This window comes from Phycodurus eques, chromosome 21 (assembly GCF_024500275.1).
Source record: "Phycodurus eques isolate BA_2022a chromosome 21, UOR_Pequ_1.1, whole genome shotgun sequence".
Taxonomy (NCBI): Eukaryota; Metazoa; Chordata; class Actinopteri; order Syngnathiformes; family Syngnathidae; genus Phycodurus; species Phycodurus eques.
In genome coordinates, this window is record NC_084545.1 from 5,990,971 (window position 1) to 6,009,815 (window position 18,845).

The 18,845-nt window shown below is 40.1% G+C and overlaps 1 protein-coding gene across 1 annotated transcript in view; it reads right to left on the reverse strand.

Annotated features, from left to right (window-relative positions):
• The window catches only part of ptprn2 (protein tyrosine phosphatase receptor type N2), a 120,079-nt gene that overhangs the window by 23,575 nt on the left and 77,659 nt on the right, over positions 1 to 18,845 (reverse strand). Inside the window, 2 exon segments of the mRNA XM_061666543.1 lie at positions 6,599 to 6,805; positions 11,250 to 11,465. Of these exon segments, the coding sequence (XP_061522527.1) occupies positions 6,599 to 6,805; positions 11,250 to 11,465 (423 nt within the window).

The window sequence follows — 18,845 nt, forward strand, 5'->3', positions numbered from 1 at the left end:
ATGGCTCCCCTCCCGTTGGGGGTTAAATGGTTTAGTCCGCTATTGTGCGGGCCGGAAGATTACAGACTCATAAACTGATGTCAGGGATCAGCTGGCTAATACAATGAAAGTGATACCCACACGCGGGGCGGGTTTATCCCGTATTAAAGGCGGCGTAGGTAGGCTGAGCGGCTTCATTGTTACAGTCTGCGCTGTCTGTCAAATGCTAAAAGCATGTCTTTTGCGGAGTAAAAAACACAAATGCTGCATTGAAGATAATCACAAATAGGCCTGTCCAGCACACAATGGGTAATTGCCCTTTGATGGCTAATGAATTCACGCTTCCAACAGGATATTAGGCTAGTCTTTAAGACGCTTACAAATGGACCTAATGATGGGAATCAAAGTTTATTGTTTGATATGCAAGCTAAAGTGCCACCGAAGTCCTAAAATCAAGCGCTCATGATTAATGCAGGCACATAATGAGACAGCACAGTGTGTTCCACCTCCACCTTTAATGGCAGACTCCTAAAATATAATTGTTCTCTGCTGTTGCCGGGAGCTTTTAATTTCACGCAAGAAAATAATCCATAAATTACCCGTATTTGCATGCGTTTTCAAGAAAAGCACGTGCGTGTGTTTGTGTTTGAGAAGAACGGGTATTTTTCTGACTATTTATTGTTCCTGTCTACCAGAGTATTTGTGCTGACTACCCGAGCATTACTACTGACTACTTCGGTAGTGTTCCTTCGTACCTGAGCATTGCTTCTGACTACCTTTGAATCATTGCTGCCTATGTGGTAATTGTTCCTGCCAACCTGAGCATTGCTTCTGACAACACGGCTATTGTTCCTCGTACCTGAGTATTGTTTCTGACTAACCAAGTGTTGTTCCTGACTACCCGAGTACAGTAGTACTCATGTCTACTTGGGTATTGTTCTTTCCTACGCAAGTATTGTACCTGACTACCTGACTATTGTTTCTGACTACTCAAGTATTGTTCCTCCTTACTTGAGTGTCGCCCCTGATTACTGGAGTGTGGCTCCTGACTACTTTAAGTCCTTCTTACTTGTTCTGACCTCAGTAACGCCCCTGTCTACCAGAGTATTGTTCCTGACCATCTGAGCATTGATCCTGACTACTTGAGTATTGACTTGACTGCCAGGGTATTGTTCCTGTCCCCCTTGGCATTTTTACTGACGACCTGAGTATTGCTCCTGTCCAGTTAAGTATTGCTCATGACTACCTGAGTATTACTCCAGACAACTCGGGTAATGTTCCTTCCTACTTAAGTATTGTTCCATATTGTTTCCCACAATCTGATCATTGTTCCAGACGACCCGAGTATTTTTCCTGACTACTTGGATATTGTTCCTTCCTTGTTAAGTATTTGTTCCCGACTATGCGAGTCGTACGCTGATCTCAGTATTCTCCCTGACAGTCGGAAAGTACTTGTACACGGGTAGAATATTTGAATATCCTTCCCCCGCTGCCTGTCACCTGTCACGTTGTACTCTCTCTTTGCGCGCCTCTCCCAGCATCACATCTGCTCCCAAGCGCATCACATGCTATTCAAACGACATGCTGAATTGATTGCCTTCTACATTCATATTTTTGCCTTAGCGCCGCGTAGCCAGCGGCCACCTTATCAAGGCGGAGAGCTCCCGGCGAGAGGCGGCGGACCGTGGCTTATTCCGCAGACAGGCTAGCGAAGGTTTAGCGAATGAGGGGAGGATTATGTGTGCCAATCAGGGACTTGGGATGTGGGAGGCCCAGGTGTCAGGGAAACAATGTCTAATCCCATAAAGAGTCTGCTCAGCGGCCGAGGCTGCTGGGTGAAATTGGGATGAAGGCGGAAGACAAACAACAGGTAACACATTACTGTCAAAATCAAACTCACAGTAACAGTAGTCCACAACAGTCTGGGATTTGTGTACATCAGAGGCGCGCCATACTTTAATATGCTACACATGATCAAGATTCCTGTAATATTTGTTGCATTCATAATGCAGCCAGTCAATTAATTTATTGTAAATAATACAATGGAAAATATTAGTACAATTTTATTTTATGTATCCTTTTTTTTATCTAGGTAAGGCAATTGAGAACAGTTTCTCATTTGTTCCTGAAAAATAAATGAAAACTAAATAGTACATTTAACATTAGTATATTTATTGAATGAAATAATAGGTTAGTTACAATTACCTTAATTATAAGTAATAACAAAAACATAATTCATTGTTATTTTACTGTTAAAATTGACTATTTTATTAATTTTATATGTATGCATTTATCTTTTTCTTTACTAATTTTTCCTCATAAAATATTTGTTAGTTGACTTATTGTAAATAAAAATATTAATCAAATAAATAAGATGACATATACATTTATACCTAAATAATTTGCTAATTAACTATAATTCAATTAATCATAAATAAAACAATGAAAAGCTTGGTAAAATAAATAAGTTTAAATATAAATTTAAAAACAAATCATGAATACATTTGTTTATTAACTTGGTTGTTAATAATAACATTTAAAAAATGAGGTAGGCGCCAGCACGCCCGCCGCCCAAGTGAGGATGAAAATGGATGAATGAATGATAATTTGATTATGAGATAAGTATTTTACATACACATTTTAACCATTTTTATTAAAGCTCTTCTCTGTAACAGCTGGCCTATCAGTCTGTTTAAAAGTCAATGGTGGCCCTTGAGCACAAACGTTTGCCCACCCCTGTGATAGATTTGCAATGAAAATTGCAACTGTATGACTATTGTCCTCAACAATTCATCTCTAAAATTAAATTAAACAGCCCAGAGGTATGAGAATTTGGTAAATCATGCCAAGGGCAATATTATGAATAAATGTATGGATCCCACAAGCTAGCCTCACTGTTTACTTGCAAGGACAGAGAAGAATGTTTCCATGCGGCCTGTGGGTGCTGTCCATGGTGCTGTAGTGATCACGCAGGCTCCTGCTCCGTTTGCAAAGTACAGTGAATAGCATTTATCGAGTGGGATACATTCCAGACCCACCCGCAGTAGAAAAAAATGCACGACATAGAGACACGATATAATTTTAAAAAATAATATAAAAAATACATTTAACCCTTCCAGACGCTTTAAACACAGTTAAACTGATTACAATAGACATTTTAAAGACATGGTAAACATATATGTACACACAAATAATTGCAAGCATAAAATGTATAGAAATACTGTACATATTGTAGAGTATTTTGGATGAGTGCCTTTCAGAGGCGGGGCCTATTAGGTTGGCGTGTGACGTCGGTGAGTCTGCATGTGAGTGTCTAGGCGTGAGCCAACAGCCAACACCAGCTACAGCGTGAGTGTATTCGTTGTGTTCAAGTGTTTTGCTATTCTCCTGGTGTTAAATAAATGGTTGGAATCTGCTATAGGCAACGATGACTCTCCTTTCCCACATGCAAGGGCATTACAGTAACTAGGGTACAATGGTACCTAAACTTACAAGTGCCACAACTTGTGAGTTTATGAGCTGATGCTTGGCTGATTATGTTTTGCTTGGTGGTGCAACTTTCAGGATACGCAGCTGTTCGAGTGATTAGGGCACTGTAATGCCCTCACATGTGGGCAAGGAGAGCCACAGTCGTCAAGCCGTTTATTGAACGGGACAAACATTCAAACACACAAATACAAAATCACCAGCAAGGAACGACTGCAGCTCTAGCTCCTGACGTCACTGCCCCTTAAAGGCATACATTCAAAACACAGATACTGCAGTACCTCCAGTATTTACACTTCATAAAACCAATCTATTTCTTTGTTTGTATACGACACAGAGCTATTTTTTTTCGAAATTAAAAACAAGCAAAAAAAAATGGTGGTTGTTTTTGGGGGGCTAAAACAACAACAACAAAAAACGGTCGCTTCAAAAAATCTGCGATATAACGGGGGCCTGAACGATGAACCACAATATAGTGGGGGAACACGAGTCAGCCATTTTGGCTACTGGGAGAGGGGCTCTGACTATGCAGGCAATGCAAAACAGCAAAGGGCGCGTCGAAGCAGCTCCGAATAAACAACAAGGAAATGATGACTCAGCACACTGAGGCTTCCAATTTCACTTTAGAAGTTACACAAGACTTTTTTTTTTTTTTTTTTTTTTTGTGAGTGAGTGTGTGAGCTTTGGAACACTGCCTATTCATCACCCTTCTCCACACGCCGCGCTGCTCCAAATAGCGAGAGAGCGACGGTGAGATGAGATGAGCGGGGCAAATATCGGCCTGAGATGAGCGATAAGAAGGCAATCACACACATGGTTTGACGGGGGATGACGGCCAGAATGTTAAGAAGAGACCCTCGTGAGCGCCCCTTTCCAAAACAGAGAGGTCCCGAAACCGTTCTTCTTAAAAACGAATCGCACTCCAAGCTACAGAAGACTGTATATGTGTGCAATGAGAATGAAAAATAATAAATAAATACAATAATTAAATAGATCAAATAAATAACATTTATAAAAATCTTTTTTTTTTAAATAATAAAGAAAGAAAGTGAAAATGAAGTTAAAATACTGATAATACATAAAATAATAAATCAAACAATAAAATAAATAAATTAAGTTAAAATTATTTAAGTGAATAAAAAAATAAAAAAATAATACTTGAGTTTTGTATAGTGCTTCTTTCCATATTCAAAGCGTTTCAGAAAGCAACGATAATTAAAAATAAAATAATTAAATAAAATAATACAATAGATAAAATAAAAACAATAAAAAATAATCTATTTGCTTAAATAGCAAATAAATAAATAAACAATAAACCATGAACGACAGCAGTAAGAATTAAAAATAAATGAATAAAATTAAATAATGAACTCAATTCAACAAGCAATTTTAGTTACATTTTTAAAAAATAAGACAAAAATGATATTAAATAACATTTTTGGGCTTATGTTGAAATCTCACTATAGTAACACACAAAATTCAGGGTCAGGGACTAAAATGGTGCTTGGGTTAATTTCTATTGGATCATCAACTATCAGTGCACAATATTAAAATGAGCTATTAGCAGGACCACGATTCATGATACATATTTACAACAAATTCATGTCTGTTGTGTTCTTTAGCATTAGTTTATGTACAGCAGGTGCAACATAATGGCCGCTGCATTCGATTATATCCATTTTCTGTATACCAACAAACTTATCTATATCTTTTGAATATTTGTCTCGGTCAATGGATATGTCGATGTTATGTCAATACATGACGTCTGTTAATACACTTGGATCCCATGGAGGAAACCAATTTCTAATTTGGCCTTTTAAACTATAGTACGGATCACTCACAACGTTACATTCGCTGCTGTGGAGAAGCTAAGGCTACTAATAATAACAGCACGCCTCCTAGAAATGATTCACAGGGCCCCTTTTTGTTGTTAGCGCTCTGCTATTGTCGTCACGTTCAAAGGGGGGCTCGGCACAAACAAGCCTTGACGAGTGTAAGAAAAAGCCATCTATTAGCAGCAGTACAAGGCATTACTCACATTCCCTCTCATTCATTACAGCCTCCCCCTATATAATAGGCAGGCATGGCGTGTGATGAATGCGCCCGCCATTAATGGAAACACTGCCAGGCATCAATCCGTCTCTTTTATCAGGCTTGTCTCAAATGAATGACGTGCTGTAAAATTAAAACAATCTATTCTATGCATGTGTGGAAGGAAAGGCTTTTTCACCCAAAAACAAAAAAAGAAGACAATTATTACCAACATCCCAAAGACAATCACATACGGGGACATATTTCAGGCAAAAAAAAAAAAGTCAGGCTTATTTTGCCACAGGAGTGAGCGGGTAAATGACAGTGCCGAGATAAAGAGACAAAATCACACAGCGGCGCACCAAAAGTGGGATAAAAAACAACGGAGTAGAGATAAAAAGCAGGATGATATGATAAAAGAGTTCTAAAGAGGACGAGGTGAGCAAAGAATGACAAACAGACATATTATATATATATATTTTTTTTTTAAACAGCGATAATTTCAATCCGTCTAAAGTTAGGGGTTGTTAACACCTCTAAAGATCACCAATAAACATGCTCAGAATGCAATCAGCATAAATAGCGCTGTGTGTGGCCGCACATATTGCACATACCAGAAACCGCCACTGATCATAGAACACTCAAAACCTGCAAAACATCGTAATGGAAGAAACCGAGTGTCAACAACCTTAGAAGTCGTCAGTTGGTTTCTTAAAAAAAAGTAATGGCAACCAGCTTTGTCGCTCATTTATTTGATTTTTACCTGTGTAAACATCAGCCTTTGTTCGGAAAAGTTTTTTACTTTTTACTTTATTTTCAATCATACACTCAAAACCTTGCGAGGGTTTGAGCTACCGACTAAGTCCCAACATCTAAAGTTGCTGGCAAAAGCCCAAAAAACAGGAAGCAAGGGCAATCGGCTTTCAGTCTGATTTAGTTCTTGTTCGTCTTTAGAGCGACAGGGAATGGGAGAGGTGTGCTCTGAACAGGAGGTACATATTTGGAAATTGGTCTACGTCTTTACACAGCAAACTAATTGAGAGTGAAGTATTGCACCCCATTCTGGGCTCTATTGCTTAAGACGGAGGATCGCATTGCTCACCAGTATCATGTGACCGGTGGAGATGTCCATGTTGGACGGCACGGGTTCCTCGCACCAGGAGGAAGTGCTGCTGCGCGTGGAAGGGCTTCCGGCGCCGGGGCCGTCGCTAAACTGGGACGACACGCTGTTGAGCCGCGAGTGGCGTAGCGTCTCTGGACGCTCCACGCGCTCCGACGCCCGGACGGCCATACGCTGGCGACACAGCTCCTGGGGAGAGAAAAAAAAGAGGGCGTGTCCATCAGACTCTAAATAGATACACGTGAAGTATTCCTACTACTAGATACAATGCTGCTGACTATTCTTACTGCTGTTAAATTCGCCTCTGTTTGCATGCTAACGATTTTCACGTTGTTTTCCATTCACATCTGTAAATATAGTATTAATTAGGGCCCAAGCAGCGACCGCTAGCAACAGATTTTTGTTGTTTTTTTGGGGCCTGGAATGTTTGAATGGAATTTCCATTCATTTTCAATGGATCCACGACGTGCCCAGAGGTGTGAAAGGGCCCGTTCATCGCTGTTTGCAGCTCTAGTTATTATTCATTTGGTTCTACTTACAATGCTGCGGACTATTTTTGCTGCTGTTCACATTCGCTTTTGTATGCAACATATTGATTTTCACGTAGGTTACCTTTCACATCTTGTTGCCGATTCATGTATCGCTACCTCCACCGCCGCTGACTAGCCTAGCTGCTGTTCACATTCACTTTGGTTCGTGTCCGTCCACATTTCAGATTGATTCTCATGCAGTTTACCATTCACATTTACATAAAAGTAATGATTATTCATGTTTTGCTGACTAAAACACTGTTGACTATTCTTGCTGCTGTTCACATGCACTTCTCTTTACATTGTATCTTTTTACTCAAGGACTCTTTTTCCATTCACGTCAGCAGGCAGTATATAGTAATTACTAGCTATATATTGCCACCTCCAATGTTGCTGACTATTCTTGCTGCTGTTCACATTCAATTGTATGCATATAGTGTTTATTTTCATGTAAACTTTGCCCTTCATGTGGACCTCCTGTACATACATATGTACACTGTCGCGCTCATTCTCCTCAGTCTTATTGCTTGGTGTTGTAAATATTTACGCAGGATATTTGTGGATGATTGTTTCTTTTATGTCATTATTGTAATGTGCTACTACTGTCCACATTGCAGCCATCAAACCGGAATTGGAGGACTAAGAAAGGTACATTCTATTGTATTCTGTCCAAAAGAAGCATAGTAGTGATTGTGGAACTCTTAAAAAACAATATGCCGCACCACGCACTCGTCAAACAAATCAGACATTTAAGAGATGGATTAAAGAGGCTTTCCCCAAAACAAAGCAGTGGAGCTCATCCATCATTCAAATAACCAGCCGGGACTGGGATGCGCTCATGCATTATATTCTGATGGATATCTCCAGTTTGCCAATAAAAAGTGCTTCCCCCTTCTTTTATCAAGATTACAACTTTTCAAGTGACTCATCTTTTTTTTAGGATTGCACCTCTGTGCAGTCAAAATTTGAAGACAAGCCATTGTCTACTGATTAAAACAATATAGGAGTCTATTTTTCATGTTTTTATTTCCCATTAAAAAAAATCTTTCCAAGCAACACTGGTCTCAGTAACATATAGAATATTACAATATAGTGTTTATCTATATGTGTTGTCTATATATCTTGCTGCATTTTGTTGACATTCAGACATAGTATTGATTATTCAAGTATGCTTGCCAACTACACTGCTGCTGATCAGTCTCATTGCCTAAATACTGTAAATAAATGGGCACGCTGTATACATGCATAGTCGCTACATACAATGCTGCTGACTATTCTTGCTGCCTTTTTGTTACGTTTAGTGATAGTAGTGCTCACTTAAGTACACTTGCCACTTACACTGCTCCTGCTCAGTCTCAACACCTGATGTTGTACATTCAATATACAATTATAGTATTTATTGATCCATAAATACTACAATGCTGCTGTATATTCTTGCTGCTTTTTGGTTACGTTCACATCCGCACATAAATTGTCGATTATTCGTGTGCAGTTGCCACTTATACTGCTTATAGCGTTTATTGATCCGTGTCGCTACATACGATCCTGCTGACTACTTTTGTTTACGTTCAGATATAGTATTTATTTTTCAAGTATACTTGCCAAGTACAGTGGAGGTGCAATTCAACTTCTGCTCTCATTCTGCTCAGTCTTATTCCAAATACGAACGTATATATACTTTGGATTCTTCTATATTATTATTCTTGTGCTTTTAGGCTCCACTATAATGTTATTAACATTTTTTTTTTAAAATAAATAAATAAAAAAATTCCCCATTGTTGGAGTAATAAAGGCTTATTTTATCTTATTCTATGTGTCATTTCTTATCTGTTCAAGCCACCACAATCTTCAAAAACCACCGTGTACCGTTTCAGCCAGACGCTTCCTTTAGAATTCATTTCCATGCTCAATAACAGCTGAGGCCTCAGAAAAGGCATTGCGGAAAGCAGCACACGCTATCCGCTGATCTATCAACGTGATATTTCCCCGAGGGCTGCAGGGCCTGCTAACCCCTGCTCCTGGATCCGCTTTTTTTTTTTTTTCCCTCTCCTACCGCCACCGTCAAGACTTTAATGATTAGAGTCATGAAGCGAAATGTTGCCCCGAGCCTTGGCCTTGGGGCAACATCCAAGTCCACCTCATAAGTCATTCGGACTTCTCCGCCGCCGTGCGGGAAGCTGAGCCCGGCCTGAATGCAGAGGGGAGATACGGACTGGTTTTTAATACTCAGACCTCTTTTCAAAGATAGAATAGCAAGACGAGGAAACATCAAGAATCCACACTTGCACCAGTGGTCGACATTTTGGACACATTTGACTCAGCTTCCAAGTAGTAGTGCTCAGCATTTTGCCTCTATTGCATCAAGACGCAATTCAACAACAATAACAACAACAAAAAAAGGCTTTAAGCTGCTTATTTCCATTCCCAGTTGAGGTTTGCCGTTAAACTAAACATGAAGCAAAAAGCATTACACCGTGTGTATTTAAAACCACCACACAATTTTGCCCTAAGTCCGCTTAGCCTAATGCTAACAAACAATGCAAAAGGCCATAGACACGTTAACGAATTGTGCTGTAGTGTTACAACCCTTTAAGCAGTGGATATTTGAAAAACACACATTGACAGATAATATAACAATACTCACAGGCATATATTCTTTATCCTCTCCAAGGAACGACTAATAATACTCGGACCGTCTCCATTGAATTAAACTCGTTTCTCAAGGCACCACTGTACTTACTAATGAAGTTATCAAAAACATTGGGGGAAAATACTATCATTTCTTAAACTTTATTTGTAAAGGAAAATATGTTCATGTTTAAATTTTATTTTGATGCCAGTGTCGTATTGCCCAGAGGCTTTCACCCATAACGTCAATGTACCTTGACTTGCCGTGGCTTAACATCACATTGTTGATCTTTAGTTGTCTAAAAAACAATTATTATTTTTTCAAATATTGTTTTTTTTTTTTTTAACATGATGGGACAATCTATCTGAATGTTCTGAACTCCTACTTCCATGCCAGTGTGGAATTGGCCGGAGAAGTTGAGCCATTACGTCAATGTAGATCAACTACCCATAGTTTACATCACGTTATCCTTTCATTGTCTAAAAAAATAATAGTTCTTTAAAAATAATAATAATAATAAGGGGATGGGATCATCCAAATGTTCTTCACTCCTATTTTGAGCTTATACATGACATTACTGTTCTTTAGCCAGTAATCTAGTTGAGTAAACCAACACATTGTGCTTTGTTTTAATGCTGCAACATTACCACATTATTTCATGCTTTTAAGATGGATGTTACGGTTGGTATGGGAGCACCCATATGCTGTCTGTTATGCTGCTTGCATGCCCCCAGAAAATATTCATCCTGGTTTGATAGTGACTAAGACATATGTGATCAAATCTATGTAAAAATATATATACATATTGAATGCTCTTCCTTCAGCAGCCTTTGAGGCGTAAACCTGATTAAATATTGAAAATGTTAACAAGTCACAGGAGCTAAATGTGTTCTGAGTGCCATACCGGGCGCAGCTGAGGCCCAACGCGGTAAATCAACATTTCTCTCGGCCACCTGTGGCCCAGGGGGAGGAGGAGGAATAGGTCACGGTGGCGTCTCACACATCTTGATAATACAGTGTTTGAGAAAATATTTTCACTTGCCGAGCTATTGTTGCGCCATTGGCATGTTTTTCTATTTTATGATGTCTAAAATTACATTTGACTTCAAAGCACTTCTATTTTTTAGGCTGACTGGAATGAGTGAATGTGGGTTTTACCATCTGTCATAATATTTTACATCCTCATTGACTGTCTAAGACACATAGGTTGTATAGTTTTTGAGAAGGTATCGTACGATTTCGTTTATTTTCCTAATCTTTAATTGTACCTTGAACTGGGGAAAAAAAATTGAATTGAATTTTGTGGATTTGCACCTAATGGGGGTGTTGTTGTGAATAGAGTAGAAAAGGGAATTCAATTAAAAACGGCAAATCATGGACAAAAATGAGTGTGCGAGTCCAATGGCAGATGAGTGCTCGAGCATGCCGGCTCCCGATTGGCTAACAGCGAGCGTAAGAGGGGGCGTGCACAAACCTGATAGGTTGCCGTGGCATCGCTGCCGGTGTCAGTGCCCAAGCTGGAGAGTTTCTCCTTCATGCGCAGGTGGGAGCGCTGGCGCACGCAGAAGAAGGTGGCCGACACCGCCAGCGCCACCAGGACGAAAAGCACGCACAGCACGGAGAGAATCACCAGCTGGCCCGACTCCACCCGGGTCTCCTTCACCACGGGGATGTGGCTTAGGCTGCCCCTCTGGAAGGACACACGAGAGAGGGGATAGCGACGGTCAAAACAGTGCACCGCCGATGGGCAACCTGCGGCCCGGGGGGCACGTACAGCCCTCGAGAGCATTCGGTGCAATTCGAAAACCTAATAAGACTATAAAGGAACTGTTAGAAAAAGCCCCAAAAACATTTCAGCAAAGTGTTAATACAATATCAGAGAGAGAGAGAGAGAGCGAGAGAGAGAGAGAGAGAGAGCGAAAAGTGCAACTGCATATATTTTTCTAATAATAATTCATAATTGTCAATCACTTTTAATATGTTTTTTGTTTTGCAGTATAAGCTCTTTTTATTTCGAGTAGTCAAATGTCAGGAAATATTCATAACATTTTACATCACGTGGAATTATTTTGCCTCATTTTTAATTAATTCAGGCTATTTTTGATATTTTGAGGTGCTGGATCCTTTTCCTTGGAGAATATTGATCATTTCCCTCCTAATGCCCAAGTCAGCGATGGGGAATTTACAGCCAGTGGTCATTATTTAAAAAAAAAAAAAAGATTAATAAAAGTGAAAAATAAAAATTTGGGAAGGTGTCTGTTAAGAAAATGGTTCCTGATGAAGGATGTCTTGTGAGAGTTGTTCCAGGAGGTCACACTGTGTGTTGTTGTTTTTTGCAATCGTCAAACTTAAAGCCTGTGGTCATGTCCTGAAAAAAGAAAAAAGTCAACAAAAAAATCATTACATTTTATGTCTAATTATTTTACTCATTTACAATCAAGATTTGGTATCGATATTTTTGTTTTGATGTTCTGACTCTTTTTTTACAGAGAGAATATTTTCTCTATAATTGCTTTAGTCCAGGGTGGAGAACCTACAGCTTGTGGTTATATATTTTTTTAAATGTCAGAAAATATTCATAAAATTTGAACTAAATTTTGAATTATTTTCCCCCATTTTAAATTATTTTTTTCTCCTGAGAGAGTCAGAATGATTGACCTACTAATGCTTTAAGTAGGAGGGGGGGGGGGGGGGGGGGGGGGGCAACTATTCAGCCAAAGCAGAGCATTGCATGCAATTCCAAAAACAAATAAATCATCTGAGGAGCTGTTATAAAAGCCCCAAAACATTTAACCCACACATGCTTCAAACATGCCGTTATAGCTTATCTTTCATACATGAAGTCTTCTCTTTTGGAACAAAAATGGGATTCAGAATGTCCATCTCAGTCCATCCACCCCCTACTCATTAGCCAGCTAATACCGGCCTCATAATGTGCATTCAGACGAGCCCTCATACCCCAGCCCCCCTAGTCCACTCCTGTCTCCCACTACAGACATTCACAATCCCATTTAGAGCTGGCAAGGCCAGGCCGGGCGCTGTGCAGCTGCATAGAGGTCGGCAGCCTAAAAGCCTGTGAGCTTAATTAGCTCCTGGCTGGATTAGCGTGTGAAGGAAGCACACGGCCAATGGGTAGCAAAGACTTGATTACAGATTTAAAAAGAAAAAAAAAAGTTCTGAAGAAATGGTCTGTATTTAATACGACGTACAAAATTGTTTAGCCAGGGATTCAGTTTGCTTATATTTCTGTAATAAACACAGCAAAACAGTAAAGGGTTGTCTTGCAAGAAAAAGAAGAGATTGCATAGAGCAGACACAGAGTGCAGTGTACAGTCTTATGACCAACACAAAAGCTGCTGTCAAACCTTGTACTGAAACGAGTCACCTCCTGATTACAAACATACAATTGTTCAGTGATTTGGGGAAAAGAAACAGATAAATAGAATCAAACGCAGAATGGTGTGTACAAGGTCATCTGACCAACACGGCAGCTGCTTCCATTCTTAAACTAAACAAGTCGATTCGTGATCACAAACATACAATTGTTCAGTCATTCGGAAATAAAGGAGAAATTGCGTCAAGAAGACACTGAATGCAGCGTCCAAGGTCTCACGGCTAACACGGCAGCTCCCGTAACACGTACACTACAACCGGCAGCCTTGGAATCACAAACATACAATTGTTCCATGACTTAAAAGTTGAGAAATTTCATCAAGCAGACACACAAGGTTTTATGACTTAACACGGCAGCTCCTGTCACACACTAAATGAGTCGCCTCGTGATCACAAACATACAATTGTTTACAGTAACTGGGAAGATGTTCATAAATAATGGTGGGCAATGAGCCTCATGCTGCGTCACCAAGTCTAAAGACAAAACTAATTATCGTTAAATTCCATTACAACACAATAGTAAAACTTTACTGTGGTGTTTTAGTTCAACATGATGCCTTTATTGGCTATAAACGGCCTCGTTTTGATGTTTTTTGGCGTGTTTTCGGGGGGAGAGGCGTGTGCGGAAGGTGGGGGGTGCGCGGATAAGAAGGTTGTAGGAAAAGCCGGCATAAAGGCTCCACATGCATGTCGATAATTGGTCCACACGTGGCCATTTGCTTTAGCGATAAATTCCCAATGAGCCCAATTTTGACAGCAGAATTAGAAGCACGAATTGAGGGGATTTTTAATGATGCATGAAGTCTTATAGATTTTCTTTACCGCTGCATTACATTTGGACACTGAGGGACACAAAAATCACCACACTTTTGACTCATAAAAAAAAAAAAAAAAAATCAGTAACAACACATGCATCAGGAGGCTCGTAATATTAAAAGATGTGGAGGAAATGTCCCCCGATGGCTGAAGCGCGGTGACATCGTCAGAGCACTGTTTTAAAAACAAGACCCTTCTAGCTTGACCTTTCGGCTTGACGGTCTTAGCGGGTTCTTTTTCGACGGTGGGCCAGACAATCAAGGATCAGAGGTTGGAAGAGGATCGTACGGAGGAGGAAAAATGGCGCCCACCCAAACGCCAACAGTTCCATTGAGGGTGTATATTTTCAAAAGTCACTATAATACTTTTTGATATGATCACAAATACATGAAGGAAAAAAAAAAAGTCACCATGTTGAAGAGAGAAAAAACTTCATTCCATCAGCCAGAGTGAAAATTAATACATAAAAAAAAAAAAAAAAAAAAAGATCAATAGATAATTCATAACAACCACGGATGTTACTGGTTGTTTTGTTTTCTTTGACTAACTGAAATGTGAGATGTAACTTTATTAATGTTATATTAACATTGACTTTGGATTTTTGAGCACAAAATGTACCAAAAAAAATATGCATCCTTATTAAACGAATCCATCAGAGCAGGGGAAGTGTGGTGCGCGCTAACCCTCCCACACACCATTCAAAAAGTGGAAAGATCGTCTGTCTGCACAAAAATAAAAAGGAGCATTTTTAAAATCCATTTCATCATAACAGCCAATTATTTTGTTTTCTTTTTCAGGAGGGGGTGCACCAATTCAGTCCGGATGTAGAAGGGGATGCATGGCTTAAAATTTACAGAAAGACTGCATTAGACTGCACATTTCTTCCAAATAATGTTTTTTGGGGGAAGGGCAGGTGTGTGGTTTAAAATGTTGCAAGGACTCCATTAGACTCATGTGTTTTGATTATCTGAATTAAATTTTTTGAGGGGGTGTGCCAACTCGCTCTAGATGTTGAAGGGGGTGCGTGATTAAAATTTGGGGAAAGAGTGCAGGGTAAGAACTTCCAATTGAGTGTTTCTTCAACAGGGGGGGTGGCTCGTGGCTGAATATGTTGGAAGGACTCCATTAGATTGAACGTTTAGAGCTTCCAAATAAAGTTGTTTTTTTTTTTCTTTCCTGAGGGAGTGTGCCAACTTGACCTGGACGTTGAAAGGGGTGTATGGCTGTCTTAAATTAAAAGACTGAGAAATACTGGACTATGTAAAAATATAGTACTGGACTAGTACTAATAGGACTGAACGTTTAGTAGATCTTACAAATGAGATTTTATTCTTTTGGAGTGGGTGCGTGGCTTAAAACGTTATGAAAATACTGCATTAGACTGAATGAATAGATCTTCTAAATTAGTTTTTTTTTTTTTTTTTGAAGGGGGGGTGCGCCTGGATGTTGAAGGGGATGTGTGGCTTAAAATGTTTGAGAAGGACTCCATTATACTGAATGTTTCAATCTTCCAAAATGAAGGTTGTTTTTTTAATTGTTTTTTTAAAGAGGTGTTATGTGGTTTAAATTTTATGGGAAAGACTGGATTAGAATGTAGAATGGGGGTGGGGGGAGGGGGGGTGCACCAACTGGATGTCAAAGGGGGGTGCGTGACTGAAAAGCTTTTAAAGTTCTGGAAAGATTAAACATTAAATACTTCCCCATGAGGAAGGTAAAAAAGCCCAATCAAATCAATAAAATGATATCCTTCCCTGGCGTCTGTCCCTGCTGTTCACAGCCTGAACATGTAAGTCAATCAAGAGAGGACGTCGACGGCCAGATGGATTTGTTAAAAATTTTTTTTTTTTTGGGGAGTGGGGGTAGCGGTGTTTGGGATTATACAAATGAGGGGAGGGGAAAGGTCAGGCTGCGGTCCGTTTGGTACACGGTAAAATGCATTTTTTGTGCAAAAGAGAAACTGTCACATGCAGTGATTAAATAGATACTTTTATCCAATATAGAACAAAAATAATGTTCAATAGTCAAAAAGCAGGCGCCAGAATTTGGTTGAATTATTGGTATTAAATGAACTCAAACAGTAAGACAAAATTCCCAATTTGTGTAGTTTTAATTAATTTCATAGAAATGGTATTAATAAATGTAGAGAGGTTCAAGCAACCTGTGGCAGATGTGTCAGTAAAAAAAATAATGGTTTCCTTTTGCACAATCTACACACGTATTTGTATGAGAAAAAGGTGAGGGAGGAGGGATGATCACCAGGAATCGCACCGAAATCATCACCAACACAACACGACGTTCACAAGTTTTCAGCGCCGTTCCTCAGCGGATGCAAAATTTCATGCACGGCATGCAGAATAGATCAGGGGGAAACAATAATAATAATTACCCGACTCCATGTCGCCGGGCAGGATAGACGCCGTCTTCTTGTATTCCAGAGGCGCTTACTTCACACACTGACGCCGGTCGAGGCTCCGAGGCGCGTTTATGCGTCCCCGGGCCGCCCACTCCCTAACCCCCACCACCACCCAAAAAAAAAAAAAAAGTTCCCCAGTAAGGGTCTCAACAAAGGAGCGAGGGAAAAAAGGGGGGTATTAGAAAAAGGGGAGAAGAATGCGGGATATGCCCGTCTGATTTTCCGAGCAGCGGAAGAATGTGCAGAAGCCCCCGAAGAGCGAGTCCATTCAGCACCGCCGCCGTCCTGGTGAAAAGAGACGGGGAGGTGCTGGGCTCCCTCTTCTCTCTCCCCTATCTTTTTTTTTTTTTTTTTTTTTTTAGTTAAGGCTGAGCCCCTCCTTAAATTCAGCCCCCCTTGTCGGTCGCACATGTCATAAGCAGGGGTTGCCATGGCGACACCTCCACATGTTGTCGACAGTGAATGTCGGAGGAGCGATGCCTGGCTAATAGGCTTGAGGGCCGAGGTGGGAGGATAGAGGGGGAGCGGGGGCCGTGAATGGACGCAGGGACTCGTCGCTCATTTGTTGAGCAATCAGGGGTCTCTGTGTTTGCTGTGCTGTTTTCTCAGGCTTCTCCTTTTTCCCGGAGAAGAGTATGCCGTGATTCCTCAAAAGTGGCGCCTTATCCCCTTTTTTTTAAAAAAAAGTAAAAGAACGCATATGCTTTATGTAAGAAGTACAGATACTGGTGTACAAAACAAAAACTAAAAGAAAAACAGACTCTGGGGAAAGTAGATGCACCGATTCAACTCCTGTACAGTAAGTAAAAAAAAAAATTCAAAAATAAAAAGTATGGACTTGGAAATGTATTTCAGTACAAAAGTAAAAACAAATTTTCATTGTCAATTGTATACAACACACGTACTGAGAAGAACAAATGAGGTTGGTGTTTAAGAGCTAGCTTTGGTAACGATGTGAATTGGCTAACAGAAAAATGCTAAATTAGCTTAGTACGCCTTTCTTATATGTGTTTTTTGTATGAAGCATTTTTAGGCTCGCACAAGAAACAGCTCATTTGCCACAAATCATTCTTGTAGCCAACAACATCAAGCAATTCAAGGCCACAACAGTATGTCTGCAGTCACCAACGCAGATGGTCGAATATCAATGTTAGCTAATTTAATATCGCCTAGCATCGCTAGTTAGAACGTATTGTAATGCCAAGTGGTCAAGGATAGACACAGCCGCCAGTGCACTTTCAATCGCTTTATTGAACGAACGACAAGAAAACAAAGATGTAATAAGCACGTATACATCAGCTGCTCATGGCCACAACTCCGAGGCTAACGGGTTAGCCAGTGAACAGACAGCCATCTCTACACTCTCATTCGCTGACACCCACGTCACTTACCAGACCAGGCCCTGCCTTTTGAAGCCATACACACTCAAAGTCACAGATATTACAGGAGAACGTGAGGCTGGCAACCCAAAGTAATAATACCTGCATCTCACTTGCACAATCACGTTATTGCGTTTGATAATTAAAAATCCAATTTTATCCAATCAAAAGTAGAAAGTCGTCAGAAAAAGAAATGTTCAAGTAAATCACAGATGCGTGAATTTTATTTTACGTCCCACCACCGTTCAAATTGGAGTTTGAGAGGTTACAGTAAAAAGCCAATGGAACAACTTCACCCTTTGTCAATGCAAATTGCGCCTAATTGTTCAAACACCTCCAACATCTGCCTGCGTCTAGAAGAAGAAAAAGTGCACATTTTCGAGCTAAAATGTTATCCTAATTAGTAATCTGCATGTTAAAAAAAAAAAAAAAGAACTCTCCAATGGAGAGCAACAGCTGCACTTAGCAGAGAGGAGAGAGAGAGAGGAGGATTATGGAGCGTACAGAGAGAGCGAAAAGAGAAAGAAAAGGGGCGGTGAAGAGAGGAGAACAGGGGTCCTGTCAAATGCAGATGACGAGTCTTTGGGGAAGAGGTTGGGTGGGGGGCGGAGGTGGAGATTTCGAGTTGGGGGTGGGGGGGCCCTCTCCAGTTAATTTTTTCCATTCAGAGCGCACCCCCACCTCTCCTCTATTGTCCCTCTGTGTGACAGCTGGAGGTGGCAATGTGAAGGGGAGAACAAAAAAGGAGACAGAAAAAAAAAACGAGTTCACTGACCAGCCCGCAGTGTCCAAAATGTCGTGAAAAAAACGCATGCAACACCTTACTAGCATCACAAACATTCTCTGATTGCCAGCAGTCCTTGAATGCAGCTTGAGACCGAATATCAGGAACAGGATAGACATGAGCAACATTCGAGGAAGCACTGTAAAATGATGAGAATAAGTTTGTAATGTTTCAAGAACAGTGTTGCATTTTTCAGAGAAACACCCCGTTCTATTGAAAAAAAAACAATTTTTTTTTTTTTTTGTAATCTTGTTTTCACTTTTGCATCAATATACATTAGGTCTT